The sequence below is a fragment of the Neodiprion pinetum genome, chromosome 4 (genome assembly GCF_021155775.2).
Source record: "Neodiprion pinetum isolate iyNeoPine1 chromosome 4, iyNeoPine1.2, whole genome shotgun sequence".
Taxonomy (NCBI): domain Eukaryota; kingdom Metazoa; phylum Arthropoda; class Insecta; order Hymenoptera; family Diprionidae; genus Neodiprion; species Neodiprion pinetum.
In genome coordinates, this window is record NC_060235.2 from 4,857,344 (window position 1) to 4,876,802 (window position 19,459).

The 19,459-nt window shown below is 35.0% G+C and overlaps 1 protein-coding gene across 5 annotated transcripts; it reads right to left on the reverse strand.

Moving 5' to 3' along the window:
* Positions 1–3,850: 3,850 nt before the first annotated feature.
* Ask1 (apoptotic signal-regulating kinase 1) lies at positions 3,851–18,136 on the reverse strand. 5 transcript variants are annotated; one of them, XM_046620823.1, is made up of 24 exons: positions 17,982–18,136; positions 17,357–17,473; positions 14,919–15,142; positions 14,596–14,790; positions 13,754–13,923; positions 12,931–13,099; positions 12,527–12,826; positions 12,122–12,375; positions 11,874–12,033; positions 11,404–11,757; positions 11,033–11,294; positions 10,818–10,955; positions 10,534–10,700; positions 10,064–10,159; positions 9,845–9,984; positions 9,512–9,667; positions 8,246–8,338; positions 7,409–7,521; positions 7,011–7,180; positions 6,657–6,921; positions 5,755–6,082; positions 5,477–5,630; positions 5,144–5,220; positions 3,851–5,082 (listed from the first exon to the last, which is right to left on the reverse strand). In XM_046620823.1, the coding sequence occupies exons 2-24, from the start codon at positions 17,391–17,393 to the stop codon at positions 5,019–5,021; spliced, it is 4,086 nt and encodes a 1,361-aa protein (XP_046476779.1). In that variant the 5' UTR covers positions 17,394–17,473; positions 17,982–18,136; the 3' UTR covers positions 3,851–5,018. The 5 variants fall into 5 exon arrangements, with proteins under 5 accessions (XP_046476779.1, XP_046476780.1, XP_046476781.1 ...); XM_046620824.2 differs by having other exon boundaries at positions 17,833–18,114; XM_046620825.1 differs by lacking the exon at positions 17,982–18,136 and adding an exon at positions 17,800–17,818.
* Positions 18,137–19,459: the final 1,323 nt, after the last annotated feature.

Genomic DNA, 19,459 nt, shown 5'->3' on the forward strand with positions numbered 1-19,459 from the left:
CACAATTAATTTATTCCAGCACTTTTGAAAATCGCCAAAATTTTCGCCAAAAATACAAAGGGGTTAACCTTCCTTTTTTTTTGACCAAAAAATTTTTCGTCTCAGAATTGATTCGTATGACTCTTTCCCGACCAATTGGACCCCAAGGAACTCAGAAAACGCAGCAAAAGGAGCGTGGGATCAACGGGAGAGAAGATACGAGGAAAAAAGCACCTGCTGAAAAATGTCGAAAATTCAGGTTTTCGTGTTTTGGCTGTAACTTTCGATGCGTTGCTCGCAGCGCCTCGGGACTGCGCCCAATCGATTTCTCCCGCAAAATTACGTCGGTATAGTGCCCCAATTAATTTATTACAGCACTTTTGAAAATCGCGAAAATTTTCGCCAAAAATACAAAGCCTTCCTTTTTTTTGACCAAAAAATTCATCGTCTCAGAATTGATTCGTATGACTCTTTCCCGACCATTTGGACCCCAAGGAACTCAGAAAACGCAGCAAAAGGAGCGTGGGATCAACGGGAGAGAAGATACGAGGAAAAAAGCACCTGCTGAAAAATGTCGAAAATTCAGGTTTTCGTTTTTTGGCTGCAACTTCCGATGCGTTGCTCGCAGCGCCTCGGGACTGCGCCCAATCGATTTCTCTCGCAAAATTACGTCGGAATAGTGCTACAATTAATTTATTCCCGCACTTTTGAAAATCGCGGAAATTTTCGCTAAAAATACAAAGGGGTTAACCGAGCTTTTTTTTTGACCAAAAAATTTTTCGTCTCAGAATTGATTCGTATGACTCTTCCCCGACCAATTGGACCCCAAGGAATTCAGAAAACGCAGCAAACGGAGCGTGGGATTAACGAGAGAGAAGATACGAGGAAAAAAGCACCTGCTGAAAAATGTCGAAAATTCAGGTTTTCGTTTTTTGGCTGTAACTTTCGATGCGTTGCTCGCAGCGCCTCGGGACTGCGCCCAATCGATTTCTCCCGCAAAATTACGTCGGAATAGTGCCCCAATTAATTGATTCCAGAACTTTTGAAAATCGCGAAAATTTTCGCCAAAAATACAAAGGGGTTAACCTTCCTTTTTTTTTGACCAAAAAATTTTTCGTCTCAGAATTGATTCGTATGACTCTTTCCCGACCAATTGGACCACAAGGAACTCAGAAAACGCAGCAAAAGGAGCGTGGGATCAACGGGAGAGAAGATACGAGGAAAAAAGCACCTGCTGAAAAATGTCGAAAATTCAGGTTTTCGTTTTTTGGCTGTAACTTTCGATGCGTTGATCGCAGCGTATTGGGACTGCGCCCAATCGACTTCTCTCGCAGAATTACGTCGGAATAGTGCCACAATTAATTCATTCCAGCACTTTTGAAAATCGCCAAAATTTTCGCTAAAAATACAAAGGGGTTAACCTTCCTTTTTTTTTGACCAAAAAATTTTTCGTCTCAGAATTGATTCGTATGACTCTTTCCCGACCAATTGGACCCCAAGGAACTCAGAAAACGCAGCAAAAGGAGCGTGGGATCGACGGGAGAGAAGATACGAGGAAAAAAGCACCTGCTGAAAAATGTCGAAAATTCAGGTTTTCGTTTGTCGGCTGTAACTTTCGATGCGTTGATCGCAGCGTATTGGGACTGCGCCCAATCGATTTCTCTCGCAAAATTACGTCGGAATAGTGCCACAATTAATTTATTCCAGCACTTTTGAAAATCGCCAAAATTTTCGCTAAAAATACAAAGGGGTTAACCTTCCTTTTTTTTTGACCAAAAAATTTTTCGTCTCAGAATTGATTCGTATGACTCTTTCCCGACCAATTGGACCCCAAGGAACTCAGAAAACGCAGCAAAAGGAGCGTGGGATCAACGGGAGAGAAGATACGAGGAAAAAAGCACCTGCTGAAAAATGTCGAAAATTCGGGTTTTCGTTTTTTGGCTGTAATTTTCGATGCGTTGATCGCAGCGTATTGGGACTGCGCCCAATCGATTTCTCTCGCAAAATTACGTCGGAATAGTGCCACAATTAATCTATTCCAGCACTTTTGAAAATCGCCAAAATTTTCGCCAATAATACAAAGGGGTTAACCTTCCTTTTTTTTTGACCAAAAAATTTTTCGTCTCAGAATTGATTCGTATGACTCTTCCCCGACCAATTGGACCCCAAGGAATTCAGAAAACGCAGCAAAAGGAGCGTGGGATCAACTGGAGAGAAGATACGAGGAAAAAAGCACCTGCTGAAAAATGTCGAAAATTCAGGTTTTCGGTTTTTGGCTGTAACTTTCGATGCGTTGATCGCAGCGTATTGGGACTGCGCCCAATCGATTTCTCTCGCAAAATTACGTCGGAATAGTGCCACAAATAATTTATTCCAGCACTTTTGAAAATCGCCAAAATTTTCGCCAAAAATACAAAGGGGTTAACCTTCCTTTTTTTTTGACCAAAAAATTTTTCGTCTCAGAATTGATTCGTATGACTCTTTCCCGACCAATTGGACCCCAAGGAACTCAGAAAACGCAGCAAAAGGAGCGTGGGATCAACGGGAGAGAAGATACGAGGAAAAAAGCACCTGCTGATAAATGTCGAAAATTCAGGTTCTCGTTTTTCGGCTGTAACTATTTATACGTTGCTCGCAGCGCCTCGGGACTGCGCCCAATCGATTTCTCTCGCAAAATTACGTCGGAATATTGCATGCAATAATTTCTTTCCGCACTATTCGAAATCGCGAAGTTGTTCTTCAAAAATACAAAGCCTTACATTTTCTTTGGGCGAAACAACTTTCGTCGCAGTATCAATTTGTATTACCCTATCCCTATTAATTGGACATCCAGGAATGTAGAAAACGCACCAAAAAGAGGCTACCAAAAGGGTGAGTCAGGCTGTTTCCACGAATCTTAGCGCTCAGATACTTTTTGTCTCAAAATTATTTTTAGCACTTTTTTACCACTAACACACACACTTGTGAATGCTAAAAGGATATCACAAAGAGCGTGGGACCAACGATAAAGAAACCGCGAAAAATCATGAGAAAATTGAGTTCTTCATTCACTTCAATCCAGGTTTTATAACATAGAAATAATACAGTATCTTTCATAATACATCGTATCCTGCAACGGTGTTTCGCACGTGTACGCGAGGCAGAACTTGAATTATGCCTACTAACTACAACAATAACTATTCGATATAATATTATTGTTATTCTGCTCAAGATAATGTATATTTTAACTCCGTGTTCTGTTAGAAAAATCAGAATTCTTAAGTCACGTTTAATCATACTTCTGCATATCTTTTTCCATGTCACTTCTATCCTACATATTTGGTACTTTGTTACATTACTACACACTGAAACCCAAGCACTTTTACTAGAATTAAGGCATATTGAATACACAGCTGAAACTTGGTAACTCCAAATTTGTGATTTTTCTTCTCCACCTTTTCGAAAACTCTGTGCAAACATCATGTATTTTGGCCGCTCCTTCAACTAATTGGTCCCTTACAAATGGGAAGAAGACATCTATAATAACTTTCGACCAACAGTCGGAAAAAGACACAGAAATTTTTGATTGCGCTGTCAGAAAGAAATCAAAAAGAGCGCAAAACCAACAGCAGGGGAATTACGTAGAAAATCTTTCGTTTTTCGGCTGTAATTCTTGATACGTAGCGTATTCGGAAAGCGCGCAATTAAATTCTCAGTCAACAATATATGTATATCCACTTCTAATATGTATCACTTCTAGCATTTTTTTATATCAAACGAAGCGTTTAGTTCCCTAAATTAATAGGAATATTCTTGAATTGGAAACGAAAAAATCCATGAGCCTACAGTGTTACTAAATTACGTTATCGATATTTTTATACGAATAAAGAGATCAATTTCATATTTTCATTTTATTCTTTACAAGCTTTCATTATTTCGGAAAACAAATATTTACAGAAGAAGTTTGTGCAGGCAGCAGAATATTAAAAATACGAGTATACAATACACTTTTATAGTAAACACCAACGTATTAATCCTGAACAATCTTAACTCCGTGTTTTGAATAACGATTATTTAGCTACCTATGGAAGACAAAGCCTATTTTAGTTGTTTGCTAGGCAGTTGGTATAAACTAGTTATTTATTGATTCTCAAAACACGAAATCAGGAACAGTTTCCAATAATCACATTTGCTCCAGGAACGAATGGAATAGGAATATACCATAGATTGATTTAAAAATGGCACGATGCCGATTCAACTTTTCGAACATACGAAAATACAGATACAATTAATTCAGAACTGATTTGTACAATATAAAGTGTGATTGTTTAATTTCAGTGACTGGATGAATAATGACTAATGGTAGACGTGAGATGGATTTAAAAGTCAAACACAGCTGGGCATGAAGCTTGTCAACAATAAATTAAAGTGAACAAGAACATATACTAAGTTAAGCTACTTCGAATACAGCGAAAACTTAAATGTTGTTGTAAAATCTTGAATATAATGATCGTACACAGTTCTTATAATCACTGTGATTCGGGCAAACAGAAGATATACACGCGCTTGTATATTTACGTATGTAACAACCACGACTTCTTACGAATGATATCTCAGTTAGTGGCAATGAGTTAATATTCACAAAAACTTTGTTAATTGATACATAGCCTATGATATTTATTGAATTTAATTCTTCACTAGATCATAATGTGCCTGCTCTATGTATCGCATGCATATAAAGGTTCCGTTTCGTTAGGATACTTTTTGCAATAGGTAAACGGACATTTGTAGATGCCTTAATTTGATGAAATATTATTTAAACATATAATATCACGTAGACTAATTAATAAATCAGTGCGTAACATTCCTGCTCAATTAACAATGTCCTATTGTAGATATCTCAACATTTTACAAATTAGTAATCTCTATATAACAACAGTCTGTTTAATTATATGTTAAGTTAGTTCGTACGGTTTAAAAGTAATAAACCATTATCCACAGTTGTGCAGCTCGTCCACAAAAATTTTTAGCATATATTTTATACTTTGATATGGTTGATTTCAAATTTCGTTGTCCTTTCGATGCTGCAATACGGCCTTCCATATCCTCAACTCGATACCTCCCCTGTTCGAACAGTAATATTAACAACACAGTCAAATAAAGATTACAGCGTTTTTTAACTTACCTCAAGTTCAGCCTGCGAAGATCTTCTCGACTAACGTGGAAAAGAATATCTTCCAACGTGTATTCTTCATATAGAAACTGTAAAACCATTCATTTTTACCAATGACATTAAGCGTAAAGAAAATTGGATTGACAACGCTTGAACAAATCAATTAACACATCAATCAATTGCCAATGAACAATGGAATCATCTTTCTCAACTACGTAACTAAATGAAATTATCAGTTTATTCTACATGTTTCACACGATGCTGAGAATAATAAAACTATTATCCAGTTATCTAACGTATATTCAACAAAACTTCATCCCAATTATGCAGTACTTTTGAACATACCCTGTCTATAGAAGACGCATCTACACCTAGACCTTGTAACCATTCCGTAAGCCTGGTATCAGCTGGAGTAGCATTATGGTCAGTGACACTGATTTGGGGTAAAAATCCTGAAATAGGAGACACAGGATCTCCACCAGAAATCGTCGAATTGTATCTGTGAAATGGATAATAATTTTTGTATTTGTTACCTATATAGATTATAGACTGCCAAAGTTTGCAAACAAATAAATTTTTATGTGCCTGTCGAAATCATGCCTCAAAAATCCAGTAACACTCACCCCGATTCTTGCCTTACAGTTCTCCTATTAATCGATTCGCACAGTTGTGATAGAGCTCCCATCTGAATTTTTTGATCTCCTATTACCTGCTGCAACATAGCTTGATAAACTTTCTGACTTTCCAAGAGTTCTTGAAGAAGTTTCATGTTTTCAGTCTTTAAAGCTCCCATTTGATCCTGATATTCTCGCCAATATTTATTGTCCACAGAATCACTAGATTTGTGTGATTTCACAGAGTTGACTGTTGACACACCAGACGTCGATCCTTCTTCCGGACCGTCAGTACCTGATTGGCCTCGATCATGGCCAAGCAGATTGGCGCCAAGCTCTAAAGGCGGTGGAATAAAACAAAGTTAAAAATTTTATCACGTGTTAAAAATAATTGTAACTATAATTAGAATAACTACCACGTATCGATTAATACCTGATTTACATTTTTCTTTCATAGCAATTTATTTTCTACGTCTGTATTTCATTAGATTATAGTATAAGACAAACTTAATACAGTATCGTAAGGCTGCTGCCTGAAGAGTGAGATTATGTGGAGATCAATCTGGTAATTACGATGAATTTCACAACCGATATTTTTAGAGTTGACATGTTAATATACCAGTACGCAGCACACGTTATACTTATGTATAGTCACATATAGGTATACTCTTGTAGATGCTTTCAGCTAATCTACGCTCAACTACACTTGCTAAATATTATGACGTTTACAAAAAATGTGATAAAAATAAAGCGGTGTGTGATCTCGACTGTATCAAAGTAATAAATTATAAATACTTCGAATCTTTTTATCAATCAACTATTGATCGTATTACATGATTCGAAGAATAGGGTTAAACCAACTTTTCTTGTCATGAGGTGTATACCTGAATTAAAGTACAAATGAAATTTACCTGGAGACAATACAGTAATAGCAGCTTGAACAGCATTCCTGACTAGATTATCCAAAGCAAACATCCAATGTGGCTTTATGCTGTGCAGCCTCAAAACCTCGTTTACAGCTGTTTGAAATAGGTATATTGCCGAATACAGTTGATTTATCGCAGTTGAATCAAAGTCTAATTCTTCCTTTAGTGTGCGAATTGTGGTCATGAGCACATCTTGGTTCGGTTCAGAGATATAATCTTTCAGACCACGCATCAGGAGTTCCAAATGATTCTGGAACAAAGTTGCCCGAATCATCTCAGCGTTCCGATTTTCTGTCTTTCGCCACTATAATTCATTTCAATTAAATAAATCTAACTTACCATGTGCAGAACAGCTTGGCCAACATCTTGATGTATACTCCTCAGCCATACTTGACATATTTTAGCTTCATCCTGACTCAATACTCTAGTGAGTGTCATTCGACGTTGACTATCTTTCTTCAATAAATAAAAGCCCTCCTGTTCCTCGCCAACTTTATTACCTGGCTGACCTGAAGAATGAACAAATTATACGAATTTAATAAACGTTCTAAATGGCAGACATTGTATTTGCCTAATAACATATATATATATATATATATATATATATATATATATATATATATATATATGGAATTGACATATGTATATTATTGTGTATATATATATATATATATATATATACAATAATATACATATGTCAATTCCAGATCACGATTCATTCAAATGCTTACACTTACCAGACAATTCTACTTCGGGTGACAATAAACCACCAGAAGAACTTCTCCTAGTCATTGTAGGTCCTGATGTGTCTGATTCGCTAGCCTCTATTGATGGTGTGCTTCCGATCGTACTGAGGTTTGAACATAAAAAAAGTCATTTTTAATTTCGCAACTATGTATATGGATATGTGGTCAGTTTATTTATTTTTATTTATGATAACAAATAACTGTAAACCTTTTTCCAAAACTTTGAGCAGACTTGACACATTTATGTTTAATATTGCATTATGAGTAATAAATGATAGGATGAAAGCAATATATTTATTGAATTAATAAAAGCACATATAGCTACATATAATGCAAAAGAATTATTATGTAGCTTATATAATTTTTTTCTTAATTGCAAAAACAAATTATTACATGTTAATTGTTATTTGTAATTGCAAATATCCTAATTACATCGTAATTGTGTTACACTTTAATTTCACAGTGTATATAAAAACCAGAAAATATAACTGATAAACATGAAAAGTTAGTAATTGATCTGTTTACATTCAGAAATTGATTTTTCTTTCGATACACCATATTAGGATTAATTTTCTTGTAGATGTTTCATTGACATCAATCGATATCGAAACATGTATATATTTCTGCAGTAAACTGGTTCGGAATAAATTGTTTGCTAATTTTAACATATCAACTAAAAATAAAAGTTCGATATAACAACGAAATTTCTATTGTCTTGAAAAAGAATTTAACGATTAGGATAATGGTTAATGATGCTGAAAGTTTTTTCTTTGCCTCGTGTTCTGTTTTTACATAAATTTATCAGTCATTTTGATCTGAATACCGTACCTGTTGAAACAAAGGGCAGTAGGCATGCTGATGGGAGAGAGAAGATGAGCCGGACTGCGTTCCCTCAATGGGCTTGATTTTGTCAGCCCTCCGCTACAGATCATACTTAAGATTGTTATAAATTCTAATACAAACGCAATAACTTTTTTTCAGTATGATAAACTCTGTTACTTGAAATAATATAATAACTAATAAAACAATAAAATTAAATTTGATAGAATAAAAGTAACTCGTCAAGATATCCTCTATGATATCAGTTTCTATAATAAAATTAACATTACGGTAGGTTTTAATTATTCAAGATACGGTATTTTATTCAGCAAAAATTTTTTTGTTAAGATCTTATAACAGACATGGTTGTGATGCAAATGTTATAAAATTCAAATAAAATAAGTACCATCTGTATCTAAACCTCCAATTTTCGTTATCCACGGTGGGATAAAATCTCATAATCATCTTCATTTTTATTTGATTCGTGTTCATTTCACAATAACACATATTTGGACTCAAATGCGTTAATTTGCAAGTGACACAGCAATAATACTAATAACGTACTATCCTCAAGTAAATGAAAAGATACCGAGAGACGTTATTTGCACGATTGTGATAGTTTCGACGCCTGGCAACGGACTACTACGGGTCCAGTATGTCAAGGAGTGCAGATCTAATCTACATGCTGACTCTCTTCCTGCCACACACATCCTGATATAGATTACAGATATGTATGTATATACTTATATATATATATACATATATGTATATATCAGTTAAAGATTTTTTTATCACTAACCGTAAAAGGAGACTGTTCATTTACAAAAGAATATATTCTTGGCTTCATAATATTTATCACACAAAGGCTGACCACCATGTAGTTACCACAATTTTACCTTATAGAGGTTTGAAGATTCTCGATTTGTAAATATTGTACGTGCATTTTCTTTAAATTTCTTTTATCTTCTTCAGATCAACGCTGCATCGAATTTCAATCACAAATTTTTTTTTTTTTCTTTTTATACGAATTAAATGAATTTATATTAGGAGGAAAAAAAATTGTTAGCTAGTATCGCATTGATTTTATGTCTATTAATGTGGTCAACGCACACAAAACTGGACATAAGTTTCTTGCAAGCCTTAAGCACCATTCGAAGACAAAACAACACAATTAAGACAAAACGATAAAAATATATTCATAAGATAATGAATAGCGATTAGCTGTTAGCAGCTGTGAACAGTCTAATAATTATAGAAAAATTCAAAAAAACTTACGTATCATCAGAATGAGAAGACTGGATTGGCGGTGTTGTAACGATGTGGTTATTGTTTGTCTTGTCAAATTTAGCCAGTCGCTCAAGCCTTTCCGCTGGCACTGATATACTTCTGCTGAAATCTGGTGGTGCAGGTAATCTCGTACTCTTCTTTTTTCTAAAATGAGAAGATGAGACCATGTTGAATTGGCTAAATAACACCTCTTTTACTGTAGAATCAATTTTTAGTTTCAGATTATGATTACACATGCTCCATTACAGTTCTCATCTTCACAGGTGGAGAGGTCTGCTAATTGGGATTGCCAAAACTCCTAGTTTACAATAACAAACTTACTCTGTAAGAAAAGGATCGTCTAATAGTTTAGCAGCTGTCGCCCTGGTGTCGGGATTTGGCTCGAAACACCGTAAAATGAAGCTCTTTGCTCTTTCCGATAATTCCGAGGGTATTTCAGGGTGTATTTTATAAAATCCCACCTTTGAAGAAAATTCCATACAAAAAAATATAATGTTATGCTGTTTACTGTTCAAGGATTAAAACAGAGTTCACATTTACCTTGAAAACAGCAGCCTGTGGTGAACCCAACTCTATAAAAGGAGGTTTTCCTGTAGCCATTTCAACAATTGTACAACCCAATGACCAAATATCAGCCTACAAATGAACACAATCATTATATAATTAATAACCAAAATTACTTTTTAACTAAGCATGTAGAAACGGAAGGACTAGTTCTGAATATGAAAATTACAATTTCTTGATGTAAAGCTATTAAGCGAATAAAATTATTCAGAATACAGTAAAAATGATGCGTTTCTTTAGCAACTCTTCCACAGCACTGTGTAAACTGTTCTCACAACTGGTTATCTACAGAATGCAATGCTTTGTAATAAGACCATTTTGAATGAGTCAGCTAGAAAATATTTGCAACGTGACAAGAATATTACAGTCTGTGAAGTAACGCGATACGCTATTAAGAACGATGCAAAATGCTATTTATTATAATAAAAACTTTAGAGAAAACTTACAGGAGCTCCGTAACCACGTTGCCCTTTATCTATGACTTCTGGTGCCATGTATTGTAATGTTCCAGTGAATGTTTCGGTACTTGGACAAAGACCAGCGAGTCGCTTCGATGTACCAAAGTCAGAAATTTTAACCACTCCACTATACGTGTTAACCAATACATTATCACCTGTATTATTAAATAGTGTGAGTGTCAAGATATTCGTTTTTTTCGACTTAACAGAATACCATAAAACATTGCAGTACGTAATTAATTTGTACATACATAGTGTCAATACTTAAATACCTTTAATATCACGATGAACAATTTTCTGATCGTGCAGGTATTTAAGTCCTTCTAAAATCTGTTTTGTATAAAAAGATATGGTTGATTCATTTTCCTTTAACGGGCCCCATTTTGATCGAAGCAGCGCCGATAAGCTACCTGGAATCCAAGAAATCTAAAATGAGGAAAAATAAATTTCGAAAAAACTAATGGAGCAATCATTTGTCAAAGCTTACCTCCAGGAACTTGCTCCATGAAAATTTTGAAGAAACCATCCTCACTCACAGATCCCAAGTACTGAACGATGTTTCGGTGTCTGAGTTGACTGTGCAATTTGATTTCTTCGTGCAAAGGTTGTACGTCGCCAAGGTTTCTTTCTGGTATCTCTTTCACCGCTATTCTCACTTGTGTGTTTAAATCACGAGCTGCGTACACAACACCATATGTACCTTTCCCAAGGATCGTACGTTTGTTTTGATCATCTAATTCGTATTCAAACTGAAAATTTGGTAAACCGAAATTGTGTTTTATTTCTTGAAAATACCAAATCAATCATAATTTAAGTGAAATTCCAAGTGTGGAATTATATAACATAAACAAAACAAACCTTCATCTGGTCATTAGTTAAGTATGCATCCAGATCTGTGACCATGCCTTCCTGGTCTCTCGTCATTTCCAAGATTAAATCGTAAAATCGTTGTCTACATTGGATGGATGGTAGATACATTTGAAAGTCATCAGAATTCTGATGTACATATAAGAATAGACAGCGTTCGTCTCGTTTATACAAACTGACACTGCGAATCATGTTTGCGGTGAATAGCCACTCATGTACTTGTTTACAGTTGTCTTTCAATTTATCTAAGCACAAGTTCCATATTTGTATCGATTTTTCTTCTGCGCCAAGATTTATATTCACGTAACTTGGCATTAGAATTTTTGTCGGTTCCAGCACCAGTAACTGTCCAAAAATATTTCATTAGATGCATGTTCATTCGTTTGTAATACAACGATTGGTTCCTAAAATATTACGGTAAGAAATGTATAAAATATATTCCGAACTGTTAGTGAACTCACCGGGAAACGTATACTGTCCCCAACTTCAGATTTTGTCGCTTCGTCGAAGTATTCAATCCAGAATCCAAAAACTTGCTCTTCAGGCGAAGCCTCAACTTCCAAGTTCTTTTTTCGAAACCTGTCTATAAGCGATATGTTGCCTATGGTTGACTTCAAGTACCTAATATCGAAAATAAGTATATTTATACAACGCCGAATTGGTGCTATATTATATGACTTGTAAACGGAAAATCACAATGCAAACATACCAATTGGGTGGTTTTAATTTGAACATACATTCAGCTGCTTGTATAGCCTTGGAATAATCCTCAGCAAGTACACTGATTTCGAAAAACGTTGCAACATCCCAGTAGTCTTTCAGGCTGGACAAGCTCCCCTTTTTACCAATCAAGTTATTCAACACCATTCCAATGTGCTGTAACTCTTCACTTTTGGAAAATTCATTTCCAGCTATTACCAAAAGAGTAGCCAGATTAATACCAGCGTATTCATTCGGTTGTACCTTGAACGTAATTCAAAATATTTCAAAATTAATATTATGCATGCTAGGAATATGTGTGTATCACTATTACTGTGCAATGAATTTTACAATCAATTACCACTATAATAATGAATTGTTTTTACAAAGAAATAATAAAATTATTGATCCTTACCTCGAACCCTTTTCTATACCAGCGGATTGCATTTTTCAGACTTTCTTCATCCATGTGTCTGCTTTCGACAAATTTGTCTTTGTAAATTCTTCCACAAAGGCACACCATGTCTGGTACATGATTCTCTTTTTTTTCTAATGCTTTTTCGATAACTTTCAATGCTTTTTCCCTATCCCCTTCCTTATTTCTTCTATTAAGAGCAAAGGCGTATAAAAAACGTATGGTTGGAGTATTTATAGAATTTTTATGGGTGGGTACTGTCCGCAAATCATCAACAAGCTGCACCATTGCGTCATAATCCTGAAACAATGAGTAATCGTAAAGTATGATAAATGTTGCTAAATTACTACGGTTTGGTGATATACAGATCAAAGAAATAATGAACAATTTTGAAAACGGCATACCTGTATTTCTCTGTAAGAAATTAAGACATTGAGCACGACTTCTCCCGATAAAACATTCGGATCATCCAGACGTTTTCTCATGTTATTTAAAACCCTGGAAAGCTCAGCTCCCGAATACGTTTCACGCGCATTGCGCAAATCTGCCAAAAACTTTTCCTTCATATGGGCTCTGGAAATATTGAATGGTTGATACAAGATAGTAGTTGAGAGTTTTGATACAATTATCATTGTCTATAGGTATAACATGCTATTGTTCAATCAATAAGTTGTTTTTTAACCGAATTAAGTTTATAAAACTCAATAGCTACTGTAATGCAAGTATCATCGAAATGAGGTGACAAAAAATGAAAAAACGAAACAGTAAGAAACCAACACTACAGATTCAAATTAAAACAGTGTATTGTGGAATTTCTTCATACTCAACTGTCTCCAATAAACGATGAACACCTACTGCAATAGATAGTTGCAGAAATTCATTGCATTGGTATAGATAAGATAAAGGAAAGTAGGATCATTTCGTTTGCTTTGCTACGATATCATGTTATAAACATTAAAACTAACAGGGTCAAGCAGACAATACAAAACTTTTCCTGGTTACTTGATACATAGAGAGAAAAAAAATGTACTTCTTAACATTACAACTAACAGTAAAATATCTACAATTTTACCTGTTAACTGCTCATTACAGTCGACCTGCGTCGCAGTGGAACGAACATCAGAAAAGAATTGTGAAATTTACAAGATTTGCAACTGATTGAAAGCTCTATTTATACGAAATGATTTGAAATTAAGTCAAGGGTTTTTCTTCTCAGCTCATACTCACTTTGATTGTACTTCAACATCCTGAAAGAGTCTCTTCAGTTTAAGCATTAAATGTTGTTTTGGGTCTATCACCTCTTCGCCGGTCACCCTGCTTGCTGCTGGGCTAGTAGCCACACAGGAACCACATTCCACTACCCGATAAGTTACAAAGGTATAGCTGCCACAGGACAACTGAAAATAGAAAATAGTGTCATGCATGAAAAATCATTATACAAAAGTGAGAATAATTCAGGTCTATAGGATTAATTAGTCGTTCAATTTTGTAGCTGTTGTTAATTTATCGCGTCTTATCATTAGGCTTATCAACAGTCATTACAATTATTGATCAAATTTAGTTACTTGTATCCTCTACGATTGTAAATAAGAATTGAATAATTGAAAAGGAAATCAAAGCTTGTGAATAGCTAGACACAGTAAGCCAGTTGCATCGCTGAGGTGACTGTTAATAACACCCTTTAATTGAGACCATTACTCGTGAGTCTATATCAGTCATAATGAGTAGCCAAGGTCTGTGTATACATTATTTCTAACACCACTTCCTACGCACGACATATAAAAAGAAAATAAGAACAACGTATTCCGTTTATTATCACAATTATTACTTTTATTCCACAAGAATTGTACAGTTAATGGCTGCATTTACTACATCATATAAAATTCCAGAAAATGGTAACAGCAAGAGATAAATACTACGAATTAATATGCCAAGATTATTATTGCCACAAAGCTTGGGTTTCTGGAATTTTTTGAACCGATTGAGAACTCACGTTTGAACATTGCGGAAAGTACCTAATCCTATGCGTTTCAAAAAGTACATTTAACGAATTAGTAGTAATTACCTACCTTTAACCTGATTGTGGCTTCGGTATCCATGTCGTTGTGCAACAGAATGTTTTCTTTCATCCCAAAACTTTCTCTCACACCTAAGTGATAAAATAACGCCGATTGTTGCAGCTGAATGCTTAGGTCCACAACAACCACATCTGCGTTGTAGAAGGTATCCAAAACATTGGCTTCGCCAAAATCAAGTTTTTCGAACTGTCAAAGAGGAAAATTGTAAACATTAATTAGCATCAGAAATTTTTCCTTTCGTTTGCCATACTTATTGGAAAAAAAACACCTATCATTTTAAAAATGAAAAGTTGAATCTATCCATACTCGATTACCTGTATGTGATGCATGTTGGCGTTGACTAAACTACACGCTTGTCTAACTTCTTCTAAGGCTTTTTTGCGGTGTGAGAGGTACTGCGGTTGTTGTAAATCTAAAACACAAGCTACGTCCATTCTGGGTCTTCCAGGTATTGTTGTGTGGCCAGATACGTCACTGTGTGTGCCGACACTGTCTGTGCTCAACATAGCATCAACAACGCCGTATTGCCCCACCATACCTACAAAGGTGAAAAAAAAAATGTCACAAAAATTAATGATCAGCAGCTCCCTTGCATAAGCGAATCCAAAACAAAAATGGGATAGAAAAAATATAATATTAATTATGCGAGTACAGCGATATTATCGATAAATAATAATTGTTTTCTTACTAAATTGCAAGCTCCCTGTAAATATAGAATAAGTTGTGTGAGTAACACGAATTGTATGTGCTGGGTTACTTAGAAGCGTACTAACACTGAAACTGATATAAATCACGAGGCTGGAGTTAGTAACGTTAATGTATCGAAACGTTGAAACAGAAAATTAATATTTTGCTGCATTAACAGTTTACTAAATATCAAATGATCCTAAAGCTGGAAAATAAGGACTTTTACCAAAGTTGCATCATTACAATAACGTTACAAACTGCAGCCTGATATAATTCATCCTGAGAATTATTCATCATTGATGTAATAAGTCTATTCATGCGGTTTATTACTTTCTTTCATGTAATCGTTTCCTTAGGTTGTTCGTGGTATGAGGCTTGTGGTATCGCACAATTTACAAGTTTAGATTCTTTTTTCTGCTACCCACACCCACAATACAACGTTCCTCATTATTATTATTACCAGCTTAAGCTTAATCATTAACATTTATCTCGACACGAAAACACTTTCCGTGTAGAATATAATTATGCTGGATGGGTGATACGAATATCTTAGTTAAAATTACGCTATGTGCCCCTCGCGACATTAGGATAATGTGAAAACAGAAAAGATAAGGTCTGGCGAACCCTATCTGCCTACGATGTTGAACTTAGAACACTACTGTGATGATTCACATTTCGGAAAAAAAGCATTATTTCGCAATTTTAGATATGACTGACACTGTATGCAATAAATTAGAATAAAGAAAAAGATATTTCTCGTTTTTTTTTCCCAAATTAAATAAAATCTCAATTTACCTAAGAATATACATAAACTGTTACTAAATTACATAATTTCGATAATGAATAATAGAAAAGCTGGAAAGACAATTAAGAATAAGTGAATATTCTTTTTATGAACACATGATTGTTAACTAGCAAATTCAGTATATCTTAGGAAAAAAATATGAAATAAAGTTCCAGTCTTTCTGAAGCTAATTTTATCAATTTATTCATCATAAGGAAGTGATGAAATTTTGTGAAAACGAGTAAAATACAATATTACAGCTAAATCGCTCGATTAGTTTTAGTTTTCAAGTTAATCGTCGGTTTGACAGCAATGATTAGTTATCTATATTGTACAATAGAGCCTATTTTTTACGTAGGACAAACAATTAACTTAAAACCTATTAATATCCATCCATTTTCGGGGAAATGATAATACGTCAATTTCTGTGTAAAACTATTATCGTTGGCTGATAAAAAGTGAAGTAAATTGAGCTTCAGAAGATCACAATCTATATTTAAATAACTGATATTATTTATTACTCCAAGAATGTCAGGTTTACCAAAGAAACTGGCTGTGGCGTGAACTGAATCTGTATTTTATGCAACTGACAGTAAATTCTCTTGACAGACAAAAGAAACAATTGCGTTGTACAGGGAAAAGAAATTAATGATCGCGTTGTAGATAATATAATATAATTTTGTGAGTGATATTGATCGTATTACTTAATTCTGACTTTTATGAGAAAAAATGTGTTTCTATAAAGCGTGGGCAAAGACGTTTTCCGATAGAATTGTTTTTTCAATAATTATACACCGCTATGTAACCCACTGTATAGTAGACGGTGACGGATGCATAATTGGTTAGTAACAAATGCATACGCGTTAATGTCAATTTAGTCTGCAACGAAACATAACTGTAGAATAATAGGTATGTGATAAAAAAAATTTGGAGAATTTTTCGCCTCCTTGTATCGCCGATACAATTTTTAGTCTGACGCTACTTAGGATGTATAGGTTCCTAAATACTGTATGTATACACACACGTGTCGATGAATGTAAAACAGAATATGAGAATCCTCGGTTTATGTTAAAAAATAAAATTGCACGGAAGTAAGTATATGATGCAAATGAGAGAAATTGATATCAATTCCACGTTATTGGTCAACGATTGCTACATGTGGAAATAATATAAGATATGTATATGTGTGTGTGTGTATATATATATATATATATATATATATAGGTATATGTATATAAAAATACAACGTAACAATGAGGGTATAAATATCGTCGGACTTACCAGGAATTTCAATAACGTCTCCACAGGTTGATAGCATTTTACACAGTGTCAGTTTTCCTCAATAAAGATTATTGGCACACTTCGCGTACTCGTGGTGTGACAATTCCGTTAACAAAACTGTAACACGGAACGACATGAAAGAATAATGAGATACGGTAGTACAGTGACCATTATGTAAAACTTTGATCAAACATATTATCGCCGTCCCTCTTCGAAACAGACTGTTTAAACAACTGCTGTACGAGGCGTCGATTAGGGTAGAATGAAGAATGTAACTAAATTGGTAGCAATTATAAAGTTGTTATCGTCTAACAGTTGACAGAGATAAATAATATCCCCGACGAGGAACACGTAGCAACTAATACTGGCAATAATTTTATCACGGTTCGTAGAATAACTGAAGGAGGGTTAAGATATTTTAGAAACACAATTTTTTGATCAACCAATTTTTTGTGCTGGGTATGTATGTTACATACAATATTTTCTTTCACTTCACTTCGTCTCATTCTAGCCTCGTACTACGCGTTTTAAACATCGGCCACACGCGCCTTTATACACAAAAGTTAGTCGCACCACGTTTAATAACGTAAAACGATACGATGATCAATTGAATTCAATTAAATACCATTTACGGTGCACGGGACAGAAATCACCGACCATTTCTCCCAGAAGCAGGCTCGACTGCTGTTGTGCTGCTGCTCGAGAGCGGCTCTCCGTGAGTCCGGATCACGCACTATCTTCGGGTTGTTGGTGTCGGTGCGGTCAACTACGTAGTGCGCTTCGATACTTATCGCTAGCGCTATGTTCAGACTTACCCAGCTCCGTCGGTAAGGCAGGTACCTCTCAAACTGAGCACGCGCAGGAAAACCCCAGGAGACGACATCTCGTCGCTAAAATAGATGCATTCGACTCGTTGGCTGGATCGTCTTCTCCAGACAACGTTCAACTCCGGTAGAATAGTTGTAATAGATTTTTATTACTTATTGAATTGTAACTTTTATCTATTCGAAACATACATGTATTTCTGTAGATTTCAATACATGCACTTATTGTCAGGTATATTATTATTATAGATTGTACTCTACGTTTGTATTTTCAGTGAAATCTTGATTTCAAAAGATATTAAATAAAAATCCAATTGGGAAAACATTGAATCACTCCTTACAGTAATTATTGGTGCAAGTACGATGTAAATTAGAAATTTGACAGCGAATGGGATAATATTTGCAATGAAAACGAAAAAGAGATTACATTGCGTGTTAGAAAAAAAATTATCATTCTACATAATATTATCATTAATTAATTGCTATGTAAATTTGTAAATAGTGTGTACAGTAATGTTCATTAATAAGTAAGTTCCGAGTGACTCACTATTTTTATGGAGTCAAAACTGAAACGATTTTTCCTTGTATAGAAATTTTATGAATCTCTATTATCAATGTACGAATCATTTGTTTCTCCCATGGAGATTACACAAAGAGATTACACAAAACTAGTGGAGGGCGTATAAGGTGGCAGTGAAAACTTTCTAAGAATCACATTTGAAGATCATTAATTAGTCGATCTTGATCATCCCTGCAACCAATGACGCATCAGTACAAGAAAATAAACCTAATGTGAACAATTACTGTGACAAGTTTTGTCAATACCCCGATTTGAGTTGGCGCTCCTTGTGTAGTCTCCATGGTTTCTCCTGTCACTTGCATATCGCTACTCGTTGGCAGATAAAATTTGATTAGAAATGAAACTCGTTCCAGATTTGATTCCAAAAAAATAGTATGCCACTGGGAACTTATTAATGAACATTACTGTAAATACCTACATGCAATATATCTCCTCTGCACAATTAGGAAAGGTACAGTGGGTAAGTTTGATGAGCTCGCGCATAGTAGAATAAAATTAGCAGAGAACATAGCGCAATGCAATTTTCTTATTATGTATAGTTTTTTTTATTTTTTCCATCCAACAAACGCATAGTTTTACCTAATGCAAATTGAAACATGTTCAAGTGAATTGCAGTAAGCTATTAGCTTATTATTCGCTCCTGGTACAATTTTCTCACCTTCCGAAGCGACAAACGTTGCACTCGACACGTAAGACGCG